Source organism: Eucyclogobius newberryi, unplaced genomic scaffold, assembly GCF_026437365.1.
Source record: "Eucyclogobius newberryi isolate DKJ021-1_F unplaced genomic scaffold, fEucNew1.0.hap1 SCAF_14, whole genome shotgun sequence".
In the NCBI taxonomy this organism is placed as follows: Eukaryota; Metazoa; Chordata; class Actinopteri; order Gobiiformes; family Gobiidae; genus Eucyclogobius; species Eucyclogobius newberryi.
Window position 1 is genome coordinate 19,765,336 of NW_027315768.1, and position 19,141 is coordinate 19,784,476.

The 19,141-nt window shown below is 43.2% G+C and overlaps 1 protein-coding gene across 2 annotated transcripts in view; it reads right to left on the reverse strand.

Moving 5' to 3' along the window:
• Positions 1-19,141, reverse strand: part of LOC140359708 (cyclic AMP receptor 1) — a 60,427-nt gene that overhangs the window by 24,517 nt on the left and 16,769 nt on the right. For both annotated transcript variants that reach the window (XM_072444812.1, XM_072444811.1), the window contains exon 11: positions 17,440-17,522. In XM_072444812.1, coding sequence (XP_072300913.1) covers positions 17,440-17,522 — 83 coding nt within the window. The remainder of the gene's footprint in view (positions 1-17,439; positions 17,523-19,141) is intronic.

The following is a 19,141-nucleotide window of genomic DNA, read 5'->3' on the forward strand; positions in this document are numbered from 1 at the left end:
GGATGAGGATGTGATCTCTGATGTAATTGGACTCTGGTGGTGTACATATCATATCTCATATATTCAAAGCCATGGACCCGTTGCAGTTCGTATACCTGGCCCTGGCATCTGTTTATAAGAGTTCTTCTATTAAGAGTGTTTTTTAAACTTCCTATAAGTTACTGTCCTTTCCCCCTGTATCTACTGCATTGTAACATTAAAGGCTATCTTATCTTATCTTTTGTTGTTTGTGTTGAATCATTCAGTGCACCATTGTTGGTGCACTGAATCACCTGTGAATTATGTTTATCGACAAATACAATGAACCCTATTCTCATTCTGATTCTTTGATTCTATTCAGGGCCTTTTGTAATCCAAGTATTTCCATTTTAATATAGTAACTTCTAATTCTGATTCAAGTCCAGTTACCATCAATAACAACACTCCTCTTGAGTCTTGAGTGACAGCTGTAGGGGGAAGGTGGTGTCAGTGTGACAGGGGGGAGGGCTTATCTCAATAAGATGCAAATGAGCCCCCCTGTGACTCTTGGCTCACTCCGGTGAGAAACTTTGGAAGCCGTTTTCTCAGTGAATGGGTTTGAGAGTTGTATACATTCAAATGACCACAACTTACTTAAATATTATCAGATCTACATGAGTGAGACATCATTGGAAAGCTTTGAGTTCACACTTTCAGAATCTGTGAATGACTCAAAATGTCTCCGGGTAGACATGTAACAGGATTGGCCACGGTCAGTCACATATGGGAAATTCATAGGTAAACTCATATTTACACATTTTCACATACATTGTTTTAGCCGTTATAATGGGTAATAGTGGTCTAAAAAACAACAAAATGTATGTTTTATGATCATAGAGGAGCTAAAATTGTAATAAAACAGTTGGCACATATTTGGATAACTTGTTCCGAATATACTTTTTGGTACAAAAAGGCCAACAGCAGCAAAATGCTTGTTCCTAGAGATCTGAAACTTTACACAGGTGTTGTCAACAAGATAAACAGCATGTACAGTGAACAGCATATGCACACAATGAAGTATGTCTTGCTTAGGACCTTTACAAATTGACAATATTCAGACGAGACTAAAAAAAGCAATGTATTTTGTATGTTTGGGCTTCTGTAGTGTAAGTTCTGAAGCCCTGACAGTGTTCATATGAACATCTGCAGAAACTAGAAGGCTAAGCTTTCTAATGATGCATCATTCTCACATGTGGGCTGTAAGATCCTCTTTTAATAAGAAATGCCATTTGGATATGTCCAACCATTGTGCACAGGGCGAAATAGGCGGATGGTAACAGGTTTTTAAAAGGCAGATGGTGTGAAAACATAGTTCATCATTAAACATTTAACTAGACCATTTAATTTATTTTGAAAATAAAATATACTGGCCACAACTATGCTGAATGATAAAAGGTTGAGCTTAACCAGCATCTCCTGCCTCCTCCTCCCGCTTCATGCCTTGACTCTCTCTCCTCCTTCCTTTGACAGCGTGCGTTACACGGTTCGCGCTTCGGCGCCGAAAGTGCTTCGGCGGCCTGCGCTTCGGCGGCCCGTGCTTCTGTGCTCGCGCGAAACGGAAAGCGCCGTAGCGGCACCGAAGTGGCGTTCACGCTGTGTGTCGAGTCCACAGCGACGTTCTAGCTGAAACTCATGGAAAAGCTGCCAAAAAAATCACATGCTGATTGTAGCTCTCGGCCCACTCGTGCTGCTGTAGAGCTCTCACTTGTAATGTCAGGCTATAAACTACAAACAGACAGGTCTTTGTGATTGACCCTCACTGCCTCTAAGATTGACCGGTAGATAGCGATCGACGCAATGGGCACCCCTGTTATAGAATAATGAATACAGACAAATTTGACGTGGTTATTTTGTTTCCCACTCACGTAAACAGCGCAGCGCCCTCACACACTCTTAAAGATCTTTGTTGGACACCTCCACCTCTGGCGTTGGACACCTTAAAAGTGCTCAGCTTAGAGAGGAACACGTAGAACTGCGTACAACTGGTACAGACAGCACAACACAAGATCTGCATGTACATCAGAATTCCGGCACTCTGAGCTGACCCCAATGTTTGATCCGTTCTAACACCCTGGTTGAAGAGATGGACTCTTCCCAAAATCATAAATGTTTTTCCTGGGATCTGCTCAAGTTTGGGGGCCACTGTCCCAAGAGCTCCGATCACTACGGGCACCACCGATACCTTCACGCTCCAGGCCTTCTCCAGCTCCTCTATGAGGCCTTGGTATTTCTCTAGTTTATCATGTTCCTTTTTCCGTGGTACTGCAATGTCCACCACCACGGCTTTCCTCTGTACCTTGTCAGCCACCACTATGTCTGATTGGTTTGCCATTACCATTCGGTCTGTCTGTATCTGGAAGTCCCAGACCATGGCTAGGTCTTTGTCCACACTTCACTTTGTCCATGGGGTCTCCAGCCCGTACTCTGCACAGATGTTTCTGTACACTATGCCAGCCACCTGGTTATGGCGCTCCATGTATGCTGTCCCTGCCAGCATCTTGAACCCTGCAGTTAGGTGCGGGATTGTCTCGGGGCCCCTTTTGCACAGCCTAAGCCTTGGGTCTTGTCTGGTGTGGTAGATCTGGGCCTCTATTGATCTGGTGTTCAGGACCTGCTCCTGTGCTGCCATGAGCAGGGCCTCTGTGCTGTCTTTCAGAGATATATATACAATAATATATATATTGTATTATATATAAATACAAAATATATATTAATTTGTATTTTTTTATTTTTTGGGAAGAGCTTTTTATTTGGGCAGAAGCACTAATATGCTTCACACTGACTGAATGTATCCAATCTCAAGGTGAGATTGAGTGCTTAGTCCGTCTCTTCAACCAAGGGAACAACTAAGGCTTAACTTGGGCATTTGTTTGATTAATGTAGCACAAGTTGGACATATTCCTCCAGTGCTGAATGTCAAAAGTATACTTCAGAAAGATGTAAAGTATTTCATGCTTGGACTCAGCTACATGACTGGAAAGTCTAAAATTCAGAAGAGCAGTACACAAAAGTTAGAAAACACTGAAACTGAAAGACACGACTAAAAACTGATTATATGCAAGTGCAACCGCAACGAGAGGTTAGGAAAAAAGGCCAGGAAGGAGAGAAGTCGGAGAGTGACAGATACACGGTGAGGTGCAAAGGGGGGGAGGAGGGCTGTTTCTCTTATGCGAGGCCAGGCTAATGAAAGATGAATGAGGGAGGCAGCGGCGAGAGGGGGGGTGTAGCTGCAGGCGATGCCTGCATGAGCTGCTGTGTGTGTCGCACTAGAATTGTGTGTGTGTGCTCCCCTACTCACAATCGGCTCACTGCTGTTGGACAGCGGAGATGATGTTGTGTGTACCATATGACTCGTGAGCACATGGTCAACAAAAGGTATGAAGCACTACGTCTTGGTGTGCTGCCACCTGTAAGGTAACAGTCAATAGCATGCCTTTGCATGCAAAAGAGCCCTACTTATTTAATCACACAGCCGATCTATCAAACTGTCAGTCACTCTTAGCGGCATAGCTTCCCTACATTTCAAATCTCCTACAAAATCCCACCCTGCCAGTAGCACTTTTCTGCCATACGCTGTGCAATCTCTGCTACCTGCCCCCTGTGGTGTGCCAACTAGGGCCCAATCAATATAGATTTTTTTTCTGAGCCAATACCAATGTTGATGTTTAAGAGACTCGAGAGTGATGATTATAAAATAATCCGACGTTGTCATCCATATTCTTATTGTTTTTTTTGCTGCAGCCAAAAGTACATTCCACAGGTATCCATCAATAATTTCCATTGTTTGTCTTTTATGTCCTAGATACCGCTTTAAAGTCAAATGGAATGTCAATGTTGAAGGCTGTTTGCAATGCTTTATTAAGGCTGGAGTACCCAATCAATTTTATTATTATTATTATTTTTCATTGTTTTATCTGTAAACAAAACAAACAAACAGAGAAACTAAACAGAACAAAACAGAGAAAGCAACATGACAAAACAAAAAAAGTAGACCGTAGAAAGCAGTGGCGTGCGGTCAGGGCAATCAAGGCAATCAGTGATTGACCAATAAAATCAAAAATTACCGTGTCACAATTATATTCAAATTGTTCGGAAATATATCCAAATAAACCCGTTTTCCCCTCACTTCTGCTGCCGAAGCTTGGATGGAAGTCATGGTGTTTTCAGTGGCCTCTGCAGGCTGCTGAGCAGTACTGTGGGAGCTTGATTCCCCTCCTTCCAGAGCGGCTATGACCTTATTCAGAGGCCCGTTCATTTTCTGCTCTCGAACATGAGCTTTTAGAACCAGAGCAGAGAGCAGCTTATTTTAGAGGTCTGCGCATGCGCTCTGAGGATAACACGAGCTTAAACTGCGCTGTTGTAACGCATAGATGTTTTTAAGGTTTGTGGTAAATGAGGCATGATTATAGGTGCTGAACAGTGCACTGTTATTGTGAGTATCTTGTCATAAATGTTGTTTTGTGTAGTTACCCATAGAACTAAAGCTGTAATATGTCACCTTGTTTCTTTGTGGCTGAGACGACGGCAATAATTTTGCCATCTTTGATGTTGAGGGGCCGATTTAGATTTTTCCAGATTTTATTGTGAGCTCTAGGTTGGAGGGGAGCTAAATTTCCATATAGGGAATGGTGGCTATCCCTATACCCCCTGGGCACCCAACCACCTGTAGGTTAAATCTGCGGTCATGATTCTTTAAATCACTGTGGGCCGTCATATTGCTAACCTGCTTTTCTAGCTTCGGCACACTAGTCCGCAGTGTAGTCACTGTGTCTACAAAATCGGAGATCCAACTCTTGGTTGCGGTGGCCCGATTATCCAGTTTGTGAATCCAGTTTAGCGTCAAATTCCTTTGTAATATTGTCTGTTATCTTGCATAAGGCTGCCACGATTGCTGGGTCCGTCAAGCTTCTGGTTCCTTCGGCCTTGGGTGAGGAAGTATCTGAATTGGGGCCGGGAAACGAGCACACTAGCTCGGATAGCATTGCTATTTCACTAGCCTGTTTCCCAGTAGTGGTCTTCTTCTTATCCACGCTCTTAGATTTTGGCATTTTCAAAAAAAAGTTGTCCAAACACATTACATATCAGTCCCTGCACAGAAATACCAAGTTTCCCCATGTGAAAATCTAATATAGGCGAATAAGCAAAAGATTTTCAGCCCAGCCGGTGAGTGCATACATACATACAGTAGTTGAAAAAGTATTCATACCCCTGGAAACTTCCGACATTTTGTCACACCACGACCACAAATGAAGCCTGCGTAAATTCAGCCTGGAAGACCTGACTCCACCCATCTACGTCAAGGCCACCATGGAAGGACCCCTCTCCCCAGCCCCATCATCGCATTCAAGCGGCGCCCGCCTGTCCGTCTGTGAGAGTCAGATCCCTCACTTCACCATGGACTCTCCCAGGTTTCTGCGCTTATCCCAAAGAGGTTATGCAGTTTTTCCCGGCCAAGAAGGAGGGTGAAAGGACAGGGGGCGTCTGCACCATGGCCCTCGCACCTGCTCCTCATCCTCAATCAACGCTCCCAAGTCACTCCTCCCCGCTCCCAATCAGCACCCAGGCGGTCACATTAAAGCCCTCAGGCAGATGGCTCGGCCGCTTCAAACTGTACTGCGACCCACCACATCCCCAGCTCCTCCTCTGCATTCCCCTCATCCTCTACCTTCTCTCCACATCTACCACCACCAGTCTCCAGGCTCTGGGGGGAGACATCTAATTCAAATAGATCATGGAGTGCCCATGATCGCAACGTCTTCCGCCGGGGTCTGAGCGCCAAATAACTCTCGTAATAAAGCTTGCTAAACAGTCCTTTCTCGTGGTCTCTGCGTCTCTCCAGGGTGAAATGTAAATACATTATAATGGTATTTTTTGTTAAAGAACAACACAAAGTGGCACACAATTATGAGGTCAAAGGAAAATTAAAACATGATTTCCAGATTTGTTTGAAAGTTTTACACACCTAATTGTTCTTTGAATAACAGTCAGATTTGATTAATACCAGTTTTCGGATCTTGCCACAGATTCTTGACTGGATTTAGGACTGAGCTTTGACTGGGTCATTCTAATACATGACCAGGTTTTGTTTTAAACCATTCCATTGCAGCTCTGGCTTTATTTTTAGGGTCATTGTCCTGCTAGAAGGTGAACATCCGCCCCAGTTTCAAGTATTTTGCAGACACCAACAGGTTTTCTTCCAAGATTGCCCTATATTTGACTACATTCAATCTTCCCATCAGCTCTGAGCAGCTTCCCTGTCCACGCTGAAGAAAAGTTACTCCCCACCATGATGTTTCCACCACCATGTTTGATAGTGGGGATGGTGTGTGTCATGTGCCATGTTATTCTTCCACCACACATGTTTTCCTTTTAGTAGAAAAAGATTAAATTTAAGTAATCTAGACCCTGTTTTGAAAAAACAAGACGTTTCAATTTTCATCCAAATCCAGATGACTACAATTGAATGTTTTTCTATAATAGAACACTCTTGGACAAAGAAGGGATTACACAGACTTGTTTTCCCTTAAGGCCCAAAAGGTCAATTGTGGTCTCATTGGAACAGGTCAACGTCTTCAACATTGCTTCAGGCAAACTGCAAACAGGACTTCTTATGGCTATTTTTTAACAATGGCTTAATCTTGCCACTCTTACATTAAGGCCAGATTTGTGTAGTGCACGACTAATAGTTGTGCTGTGGACAGATTCCCTGTCCACCTGAGCTGTGGATCTCTGCTGCTCCTCCAGAGTCACCATGGGCCTCTTTGCTGCATCTCTGATCAGTGCTCTCCTCGTTTGGCCTGTAAGTTTTGGTGGACGGCCATGTCTCGGTAGGTTTATAGTAGTGGTGGACCCATAAGGAATTTTTAGGCCGATACTCTTTTGTCACCGAGGCATAACGTCGCAAAATGATATTGGGGGTTTTAGACATGAATGTCGTCCGATACCGTATGCACATACGCACATATGTATATACAATATATATACAAATATATATATATGATATCATATCATATATATATACAATATATATACAAAGAAAATCGTGCAATTCTGTATAATTTTTTTCTACTTCACAATTTGTGTTGCTCTTTCACAAAAGATGACAATACAAAATAAAGTCTACATTAAAATCTTTTAGAGTGGTGGTATTGAACTTGTGGTAAATATTTCCCAACTGTTAAACTTGGACACTGAAGATGAAGAATTTGAGGGATTTGTGGACGAGGAATGATCCGAAAAAGTGTATTGTGTTGTATTTTACGTGTTATAAGTGAGCAAGTCTGAAAGGTGTTTGAACAATGTTGATCTGAATGAGTTGAATGCATTTAATAAAGCTCAACTGACTGACTTATCCGTCTGTTTTGTTTCGCTTAATGCGCTTTATAGTCCAGTGCGCTTTAAATATGAACAATTATCCAAAATAGACCATTTATTGACAGTGCGCTTTATAATCAGGCTCAGCAAAATAATATGTTTGTTTGCCATCCCCCGACCGACCCGGTATGAAACAAGCCGACTGAAAAAAAAAAAAATCAGCATTTTGTTGAAGAAACTTCAAAATCTTTTATTTTTTAATTATTTCGCCGACTCACTGACCGGTCTTTCCTAAACCGCTGTGTCGAATATTTTTTATCACGTTGGTAAACCTATCTTACATCCCAAAGGACTGATAACGCATTGCACAACACATGTGCGACTTCATATTCAGTCCTCCACACGCGTCTGTGACAATACAGAGCTCGCAAAATTGTCGTTATATTGCTTTGTACAAGTTGTTGTTGTTTTATGGCGGTTGGCATCCAAGTGTTGCATTACCGCCAGACTTTATTCCTCAGACTTTGTACAAGTTGTTGTTGTTGTTGTTGTTGTTGATGGCGGTTGGCATCCAATTGTTGCATTACCGCCAGACTTTATTCCTCAGACATTTCGTACAAGTTAGTTTGCCGCCATTGACTTCTCCATAGTACATGTCACGCTCTATCACGGGGTGAAATTTGACTTACGCAATGCATTCTGGGATTGAAATACGCCCAGCAGCGTCATCACAACAAACATGGCGGCGCCCGTGTCCCCCACATGTTCCCCCCGCATGTTCCCCCTGCATGTTCCCCCCGCTCGCCTTCGCAAACCAAAATAAAGGATAGCGACGTACAAAAGGTTGATTGAAATATCTTAAAATCGTGAGATTTAGTCTCCAGATCGGGTTGATGGAGTCAATGACGTTTTCAATGACGTTTTCCGTCAATGACGTTTTCCGTCATTGACTGTAGAAGCCAGACCCCTGGCGGTTACTCCGAGTCAAAAAATGGCAAAATTTGGATCTTTTTTTTTGCCTTCAAAGTAAAAAAAAAAAAGAATTGGCCTACCGTCCGACCCACTTGAAAAATGTTGACTCGGGTTATAGCAAACAGACAATTTATTTGGGGTAGCCTCAGGTGCACCTTTTTGTGCGGAAAATACGGTATGTGTAAACCCTGTTTCTCCAAATAAAATTAGTCAATAGAACTTTTCTTTTACAATCTAAAAAAAATTGGTTCCCCCCTTTCTTTTGATAGTTGTTGAAAGTTTTGAATCCGACAAGTTTTTTGCCTTTTATTATTCTAAAAAAAATGTTTGTACCACTCTGTAAATAACTGGTTGGGGATGCAAATTGGAAGTGTCTGGAATACTGTAGATAAAGAAACCTGAGCAGAAGCTTGATTTTTATAGTTTCAATCATGTTGACTTCAGTATGGCATAAGATTCCATGTTGCTATTTTTACATTTTCAAAAAACAGTAGACAAGTAGACATCAACTAAACATCAAAAGAAACAAAATCATGGCACATTTAATAAAATAAAATAAAAGTTCCACTTAGTCTACAGTCAGTCAAATTTGTCAATTTCCACATTAAGTCTGAATTTTGTTTTAACATGAGATATTTACACATAAACTACAAGGTAGTGATGGGTCTTTTGAACCGGGGTTCTCGCTGTGCACCTGCAGTCCACTGCGTTGCAGGACTAATTAGACTCATTTCTCAGTGACTATGAGTTAGATTGTAATAAAACACACGGCATTTTGAAGTTTAACAAACAGAAAGCACATCACAGCTGTCCCTACTGTCCCGTCTGTCCTTGATTACTCTGTGTGATCGTTTGAATGCTTCCACTGTCCATTGGTGTCTTCAGTGGGGAAAGGGGAAAGAGAAGGTGAACAGATGTATTCTCAATGGAGCACCAAAACAACTCCCTTATCTGGAAATAATCTTGTTGGGAAAATGTAGCATGATACTTTATAACATCATGTCAAAGTGCCCACTATTTCAAAGCATAAAACGTCACCAAACTCTAGCTCTCTGGAGGATATCTCAAACTTCTAATCACTGCTGCTGCTGCATTGAAATATTCTCTAAATTGGGGCATATTTGGCTACTCTGCATGGTGGCTAGTAAGCTCTCCTTGCTGGTCCATCTTACCGGTTGACTGGGCCTTTCTATGTGGAGTTTGCATGTTTCTCCCTGTGTCTGGGTGGGTTTCCTCCTGGCGCTCTGGTTTCGCCCATCAACTCAAAACACACGTGTTAGCAGGTCAAATCCTCCAGCTATGGTAGTGGTGGTACAAGATCTGGAAATGGGTACCCAGGTTCTGTGCTGTACCACCCACTGGTCCTGACAGGTTGCCCCAGCGCCATTGAAAGATGGGTCAAACGCAGAAGAAAAATTTCCCCATGGGGACAATAAAGTGTACCTTAACTTACTCTTTAAGTAAATGTAAGCAATTCGAGATAAAATTTCATGTGGCGTATGTATCCATATCATCAAGCATGCCAGTGCAGAACCAGAAGTTGGTTCTTGTTTACTCTAGCTTTAGCCTCGTCTCAAAGTGCCACAAATGTGGAATTACTAAATGTATTTTTTGCTGGGATTGGTCTTATGAAGAAACAGGTTAGTTATGTTCTGATGATGTCAGCTGCTCATGTAGCAGACCCAGGCGGGCCCTTGCCAGGGAAACCCAATCTGCCATTAATAGAAGTGGCCTGTGATGACCCAAAGTGAACCAGTCTGGAGGACCAGGGCTAGTAGAAAAGTAGCTCAAGTCTGCTCCCAGTGAGTCTGCTTTGAAACCCAAATGACAACAGTAGTAAGTGACACTTGGCTGTTTGAGTCATGCAAGTTTGTCATAACAGAATCAGGGAACAAATTTAAGAGATTGCTGTATTTGATATAGAAAAAACACAGTCAACATCAACCCTAAGTTTGTCTACATGTTTGTATTATCCAAGTGACAGGCATTTAAGTGCCACTGACAGGTTGGACAACTCATTGAACATATTATAATTTCACTTCCTATTTGTAATTGTAATCACACTAGGAAATCATCTAATGTGACATTTTTTTTTTTAGATTTGACAAATAAAAATATATGAGAGCGCCTTTATTTTGTTGAATTAATGTTAAGAGTGTAAAAAAAAGGTGTTTCTTTTGAGTATATTATGCATAAACTTTGACTGAAATTAGTATTCCTAGTGTGATGTCACTTCCTGTAATTTTCTACAGATTTTTCAACATTTTCTCCACAAATACCTTCGTGATTGGTGTAAACCATGATTCACATGTACAACAGGAATAAATACACCAAATAAAGTCAAAATTGGAAAATGGTAAAAAAAACAATTTCCCTCGTCTTGTCTCAAGGACACCCTTGACACAAGGGTGTCCTTGTTGCTGTGACATGTGGTCACTGAACCAAATATGGGGAAAAGTTGAACTTTTGTGGGATTTCTGTCAGTATAGGATTATTCTATACACACTGAAATTGGAAAAATATCCACAGCAGGGTGACATTGATCAGGAACGTATACTTATTTTTTTCATTCTTATTTTTTATAGCTTATTGTTATTTTTTATCCCATCTCAGATTTAAATTGTTTCTCCATCCATCTTCTTCCGCTTATCCGGGGCAGCGGGGGCAGCAGTCTAAGCAGGGACTCCCAGACTTCCTCCTCTCCAGACACTTCCTTCAACTACTCCGGGGAGATCCTGAGTCGTTCCCAGGCCAGCCGAGAGACATAGTCCCTCCAGCGTGTCCTGGATCTTGGACAGGGCCTCTTTCCGGTGGGACATGCCCGAAACACCTTCCCAGGGTGGCACCCAGGAGGAATCCAGAGCAGATACCCGAGTCACCTCAGCTGGCTCCTCTCAATGTGGAAGAGCAGCGGCTCTACTCCGAGCTCCTCCCATGTGATTGAGCCTCTCACCCTATCTCTAAGGGAGCTCCCAGCCACCGGCAGAGGAAACTCATTTTGACCGCTTGTATCTGCAATCTTGTCCTTTCGGTCATTACCAAAAGCTCATGACCATAGGTCATATGGTCATAAATTGTTTCTCGTTTTGACTTATTGTTTCTCTTTTTTACTTATTGTTCATTGTATTATGTTTGTGAATTCTGTTCCAATGACAATGGCAATAAACCCTTTCTGATTCTGAAACTGGTATTTTAGTTAAAGCTGATACTACATTTATATTTATAGAACAATAATTATCAAAATATGATTGCACCACAACTGCAATAGTTCACAAAAAAGTCATGGCGGGATCCTGGGTACCAAAGCGGCTAACACGCACTAACAAAAAACCCAAACAAAGAGACATCCTGTTTCTTGGAACACAACACCACACAACTCTCTGCGCTTGGAGCCACCAGTGAATGCACCACGCACAAAATCTGCTCATTGAACAATTCAGTGTGTTCACGTAGCACCGTGTGTCTGAGGTTTTGGCCATGCTACCGGCTGTACCTTTGAGTGTCAATGCACGTGAGCGTATCCTCCGAGTTTGTGTTCGTCTTTATGTTTGTGCGAGTAACAGTGAGAGAGTGTGTGCATGTGTAAGAGAAAAGAGAGAGTTAGAGGGAGGGAGAGAGACGGAGAGGGAGGGTGAAGCAGATGATAGAGTAGGCTTTAGCGATTCCCTGGAGTGTGAGGCAGCGTTTACGGCACTCTCAGAGCAGCCAGAGTGATGAATATTTAAAGACGTGCCTGAAAGAGCAGGGGGAGTGTTGCGTGTGTGATTGCGTGTGTCTGCCTATGTGTGCACATGCGTGTGTCTGCCTATGTGTGCACATGCCCAAGTGTGTTTGAGAGCGGTTATCACAGGTTTTAAGGTTTGTGTGGAAATTGATGATGACGTTATATAGACTGGCCGGTTGGCAAAGTTAATGAGAACTATAGATGCCTTAGATACTCAATAGGTTTGAGGTTGGACATTATTGCCAGAGTCTGACAAACGTGAGTCCTTGGTTTTTCAAGGCCTTGCTTACTCTCAGTTTGTAAATATTCAAAAAGCTTTAAGAAAAATATCCTTAAGAAAAGCAATCAGGACGTCATAATAAAAAGATCATAGCCCTAGATGGGACCAGTGGAAGCGACGATTTAAGAGCTAAATATCAAATTAGCCTTTATAGTATGGAGGAAAAAGACAAGACAGGATGGAGAGTTTTTTGCTGCTGTGCTCCACGTCAGAGGTGTAATGGGAAGTAAGTGAGTTGTAACTGGAGTACTGTTAAATATAACACCTTCATAATCAGCACCAGTAAGGATTAACAATAATGTTATGTTCTGTGTTTTTTTTATCATTTTGTCCATAAAACGGCTTACAATACCAAATAGTGAAATACAATAAAGTAAGACTACTAGATAACTCCTACTGTTCTAAAAAGAGAAGGCTTAATAAGTGTCTTGTTCTAAATGTTGTGTTCTCCTTGCTCTATACTCAGTGGTGATGTTACCTTTCTAATTTAATTTGGTATAACATTGAAGCATAACTTTTAGAGACATTAGTTCAAAGCATTAGCATGATGGAGGCCATGGATGCACTTTCAGGTGTGGTGCTCTATTCATGAGATGTTGGGATCGCTTTGTGACAACTGCAATGGTACACAAACCAGAAGGAAATTCAACTTGTGTGGTACATTTTAAATTAGCCTTTTAGACAAGACTGGGGATTTTCTTTTTTCTGACTCAAGACACAATGCAGATGTTTGGGTCTTCTCCATTTGTGGATCATGACTCTGACCATGATTTCTTTCTTCTTATCTAAACGACTTATCTAAACGACTCTAACTCTAACCCACTTCCTTGACTTCAGCTAATCACAGTAAATCCAAGTTTTTAAAAAGGTGTCTGTAGTTTTGCCCAGAGATCTATCGATCATCATTCATATGTTTTTTGTATTTTTGATAATTCTGATTCTGATCAATCTAATTCTAATTTATTTTATGTTGCTGTTGCGAATACAATTGAAGATAAGAATGAACATAACCAGGATGGATTCTACACAATTGACAAATAGGAAATATTTGAGTGAGAAAGGACAAACTTAAATTCCAGAGTGCGCCAACACATTAAAGACAGCCAATGCCACATAGTGGATTTCAGCATCTTAAAAGCCAACTTGTTAAAGAAAACAAAACACAAAAAAGGTATTAAAGTGTAGCGCAATCCTACAGTACACACAGTGCACACACATTCATCATGGCTGTAATGTATTCAGAGAACCAAAGAACACCAACATGTAGAATTGAAGAAAAAGCGGGATGAGAAAGAGAGGCAGTGAATTCTGGGATGCAGAACGCCAAATACTGTGAGATAAGAGTTAATGTATCCCCCGACTTGGTTCCAGTCTTTCTTCTTCCTTCCATTCCTCCTTCCATCATCCTCCTCCCTTTTCTCTTTGAGGGATGAATAATAACTGCCGCTTTGAGATTTCCTCCCTCGTTTTTCAAAGCACAGAGCGGAGATGGTCTGCCTCGCCTGGGCTGCATACACACATATGTAGAGGCGCCGTGAAGTGCACACATACACAGCATCTTGTTCGCACAGCTCGCCTGCAGCAGGGAAATCAGATCAGCTCCAGAGAAAGGGGGCTTGCTGCTGTAGGGAGCGCATGGAAAAATCCCCTACAAGTATATATACATTTCTGTGCACCGCTAAACTTGGACTATTGAGGAAACCAAGGTATGGTTAAAATATACTTTGTTAATCCCTCATGAGGGAAATTCATTCTCTGCATTTGACCCATCCTTCCTCGGGGCAACATGTTAGGAGCAGTGAGGAGCTGCTCAGCTTGAACCCTGTAGGAGAACTAAGTTCTAGAGCGACAGTGAATCCTACGCTATACGGCACCTCACTGCACATCTACAACCAATGTATACTTTAGGCTGCATAACATCAATTCATGTTTAGCTGCAAGTCAAAACCATAGGGCTATATTAAAAAACACCATCATTTTAGCAGATGTCAGTACAACCACTGGGACCACAGTGTTAAGGGTGAATGGCAAAGGCTCACGTAGCCGTAAAGTTCTGAAAACAGATGAGCGTACTGTCCAGGAGGAGCACTCATGTCAAGCTGCGACACGCCACTGAAATCAGCAGCTAGATTCCGAGGAGAGGGCTTATTTATGCAAAGAGGCGTACAAGCACGCACAGTAGGAATTTAAACAAGCCTTGTAAACAAACACACACCCACACCATAAAGCACACGAGGGATGCAAAGTGAGAAGCAGGCTGTGAAAACTCTAGTCTAGTGGTACCCGCGCACTGCGCTCAAACACACATTTACACGGAAACCTGCGAATGAGGGCCCAAGCAGGGGATTCAGGCCCTGTCTGCCTCTCAACAGTCCTGTGTGCCAGTGAGTAAAAGTAATAGCACTTTCCCCATTTCAATTCGCAAACATTTACCAGTGCACATTTGGAACAGATTACAATTGCGCGTGGCGTGCAAATGTATGTGTGCATGTTTATGAGTGTGAAGAATAAGGCATGAGCCAAAACGTTTGTGTTTTTTGTTTGGGGGAGTGTCAGTGTGTTAATGCGATAGATCGGGGTAAAATAGAGGAGTGCGGAGGAGCAGGGCGCAGGGAATGAGCGAGGTCTACCCGCCGGCTTTAGCTGCTGCCCTGGGCCGTCTCTCTAAGCCCTGTTTAGGAGGCTTTGGAGCTCAGATAGAAATAATCCCCCACTCAGACACACGCGCAACCAGGCACGCGCACACACAACACGGACTACACACACTGAATTCGGAGCGGACAAACAAGGGCGCACACGCCAGCTCTCGCAGCTCCTGCGCACGCGGCAACAAGCAACGATCGACGGCACATTCACCTCGGCACAAAACCGCCTGGTGCCCGCCTACTCACACTCACACAAACACACACAGACGCACACAGACACAGACACACACAGACGCAGACATACACCGACACACACCGACACGGGCACACACAGACGCACACAGACACACACACAGACGCACACACACACACACACACACACGCACACACACGCACATCGTGTCTGTCTGCCGCTTCCACACGGCAGAGCACAGCGACATCAGCACGGCACCGTGACAAACACTTTACACACTCCAGCACTCAGCGAGCGGAGAGGGAAAGGAGGAGAAAAAAGGCAGAAGAGGATATGAGCCAAGCCGAGTGAGGGAAGTGGGGAGGGCACGAGGGAAAGGGGGAGGGGAGGCTAACAAATTAATAGGAGCCGGAGATATATACAGCCTGCGCTGCCGAGTGGGGGAGAAGGCAGAGGGGGGCTGAGAGCAATTCATTCCTGTTTTCTCAGGAGGAAGACAGAAGGTAGCGCAGCAAGCAGGAATGCGCTCATATGAAGAGAGAGGTGCATGCAAACTGAGCCCGCAAAGTGTTTTGCCATGACTTTGAATTGTATTTGTTTACATATTTTCTTTGAATATGCTAAATGTAGGGTATTCGTGGTTTGCATATAGAACAAAATCCTCACTTGTGGAGCTTTGTAGTGTAGATTTTAGTGCAGTTATATAAGTTTGATATCAGCATTAGTAAGCTCTAAAAATGCGTTAATGCCACTGCCATTTATCAACAATTCTGATAAATGACGGTCTGAAAATGGCTTAGTAGTAGGTATGGATGTAAATTATTGTCACGAATATTGTAAGAAGAACCATCAGGTTATTCAGGATTACTGACCATAACCAAGCAACAGTGAAATCTTCATTTCTATTCAATTTCCATTGTTTAACACGTTACTATTCCTCAAGTATGTGCTTAGTAAAATAAAATATTCTGATGGTAAAATAAAATGAATGTGATATAAATAAATAAATAAATACTTCATTTAACTTGAAGATAAGTTAAATGAAGTTAAAATGAAGTTAAGTTAAATTTGCTTTGTTAAAATTGCTTAAAAAGGTCCGGCCGCAGAGTCATGAGTTCGAATCCCGACTACCACAGTTTACTGCATGTCCTCCCTCCTCTCTCATCCCCATTTCACACTGTCCTTTCCTGTGAAATGATCTTTTGGAGATGTGACTCTAAATTGCCCTTAAAGAATGAACTGATGAATGAAGATGAGAGTGAAGGTCTCTGTATCTGTATAGTACCGCTCCACAATTGGCGATCCACTGGGCGTATACCAAGGCCAAAAGAAAAATTTGATTCCCTGAACCCAGTGCTAATACTATAAGCAGGAGGCAGGGAAAGAATGACTGCAGTGATATAGTATAAGAGATTTGCAAGAGATGATTCTATGCTGACAAGTTTTTCCACATCGAGGCAGCAGGAAAAGAGAATGAAATCTAATGTGCTGGTGTGTTACACCATAGCATAGCGAAAACAAAACTACTAAAGGAAGGTAAAATATACATCACAGAAAAACAAAAGTAAAACAACGTGTTAAAGCCTAGCGGCAGTATCAGGGGAAATGGATAGAGGGTTGTGAACGTAGAGGGCAGCTGAGGGGTGAGCGCGGCACGCAGTTTGTCATCTTCATCAGCCGACAGCAGGGGCACGGGGAGGGAGAGCTAGAGAAGTGGCGGGCCAAAAGGGTCGCTTGGGGGGGATGGGCACTGTTTGAGCGTTGCCTTTGAGAGACGTTGACCCTGTAATTGACCTGTGTCTCCGCCTACATTGCCGTGGCGACAAGCAGAGCCGCCACAGCTAATCACTTAGTAACCCTGACCTGTCAATCACACCGGTTCGAAGCCGGGTTGGGAGGAAGCTGGGGGAAGGGAAATGAAAGAAAGTGGGAATTGGAAAGTGAGAGATTGGGCGCAGGAGGACAGGAAAAGAAGGTAGGGGTAATAACAGCATAGGGGTTATCATTTACTGGACCACCCGCCTCCACCCACAAACCCTCAGCCAGTAAAGCCCTTGTTTTTAAAACGCCAATAAAATGCACAGGGCGGGCACATACACACACTCAAGCGTCTTCCAGCGCCGCTTCAGAGAAAGAGAAAGAGCCAAAGCTTTTCGGAGAGTTGAGATAAGAAAGAGAATGAACGAGACGGCGGGATAAAGCAGAAGGAGGCGGCAGAGACCAGATAAGATAACCAGTGAAGCAAATATGCAAATAGTCTATGAAGCTGATGTGTCTGTGCATGCCGTGTTACCTGTTGATGAGAGGAAAGATAGACACCAGCAGGTAAACGGAGGGATACCACTTCAAGGGTCTGATCTCCTCCGCTAAAGAAATCTGCAAGACAGAAACAGATCTCCAGTGACCAATATTTTTAAAAGATTGAGCGGGACCACTAAACACTCATAATTATTTAAAAGCCTGGGCGCCTTAACTGGGACACCACCGCACCATTGCGAAAAACACAGGCCAACAAAAGGCTAAACAAATATTAACCTGCTGATAATACACAATACCCCTTGTGATGTATGAGCGAAAAACAAGGATCCGATTAAACAGGAAGCCAATACGCCGCTGATTTGGCCACATGGTGCATTCAGTTTACTGTGGAAGAGACGGACACACAGAGCAGCTGAGCAAAGTGTAAATGAGGGGAAAGAAGCTTGCGGAGGAGAGCTTTTACAAGCCGTTATAACTAAGTCCCACGAGAGGAGGACTCTTTCGTCGGGAAGAGGCAGAGCAGCGCAGCCCGGGATCGATTTTCTGCGCTGTGCTGTTTTTACCCCTCCTCCTCCTCCTCCTCCCCCTCCTCCTCCTCCCCTCAGGCACGGACACAGGCACGTTGTAGCCGGGCCAGCAGCACGCATCCTTCCTCCCTCTCGCAGTCAGAGCCGGCAGGCAGACCCACAAGCGCACACGAGTCTCGCTCTACCCCCACATGCTGGAAATTAATTACTCACCAGAAAAGACCCAGCGGCGTGCAAGCTCTAACGCATGCATTTTAAGGAATTCTAATGAAAATCGCCAGAGCCCCGCGGAGGGGTTTTATGACTATGTGTGCGTATATTAGAGGAACTGGGCGAGGTATGCAAACAAGAGGCAAGTTTTCACCCCTTATGTTGACTATATAATGAACTGAACACGAGCCAGACACAACGTTGACACATTAAAGGATGTAGTAGTCGATTCTGTTGAATATGAGGTGTGAACGAGGGAAAAAAGTCACACCAGAAGTTTCAGATAAATGTTCAACTAGGTAACCTCCGTGTGATTTTAATTATAGTCTCGAAAAAGAAAAAAGAAAAAACATTCCAGACAAACCCCACTTCGGTGCAGCAGCAAACATCTGAGGAATTCGACTGCACGGAGACAGGATGTGAAAAAGTGGAGAGAGGGAGAGAGAGACAGAGAGAGAGAGAGGGAGAGAGAGGGAGAGAGAGGAGGAAGACCCTTGTGCATCTAATCACAGCCCTCCTGTGTCAGAGGCCTCGGTGCTGCTCCAGAGGCAAAGGGGAATGAAACCGTAATTATGTGCAGCGAGCCTGGCGGTCCCAGCGTTAATGACGCACGCTAGATTACAGGCAGTTATCAGCGGCAAGCCATTCCCTGCACCAGCCGCGCTCAGTCATCACAGAGAAGGCTGATCCCAGAAGTAATAGTGTCAGATTTCACGTTGATAAAATAGTATCTTACATAGCAATTATAAAAATAAGCACAAATTATCATCTATATGAATTATAATATTAATAATTCATAATGGCATGCCTCTCTAGCAGTTATGTAGATGCATGAAACCATTAAGATGGACGAAAGTGAAAAAAGTGGTAAGCTCAAAGATGTTGCCAGGCAGATGAATAGGCAAAGATGGCCACACATCTACTATAACTCATTGGAACGTACTCCTGGAGGCACATTTTACAACAATTAAGCTTGTAGACGATTAACATGTTGGTCAT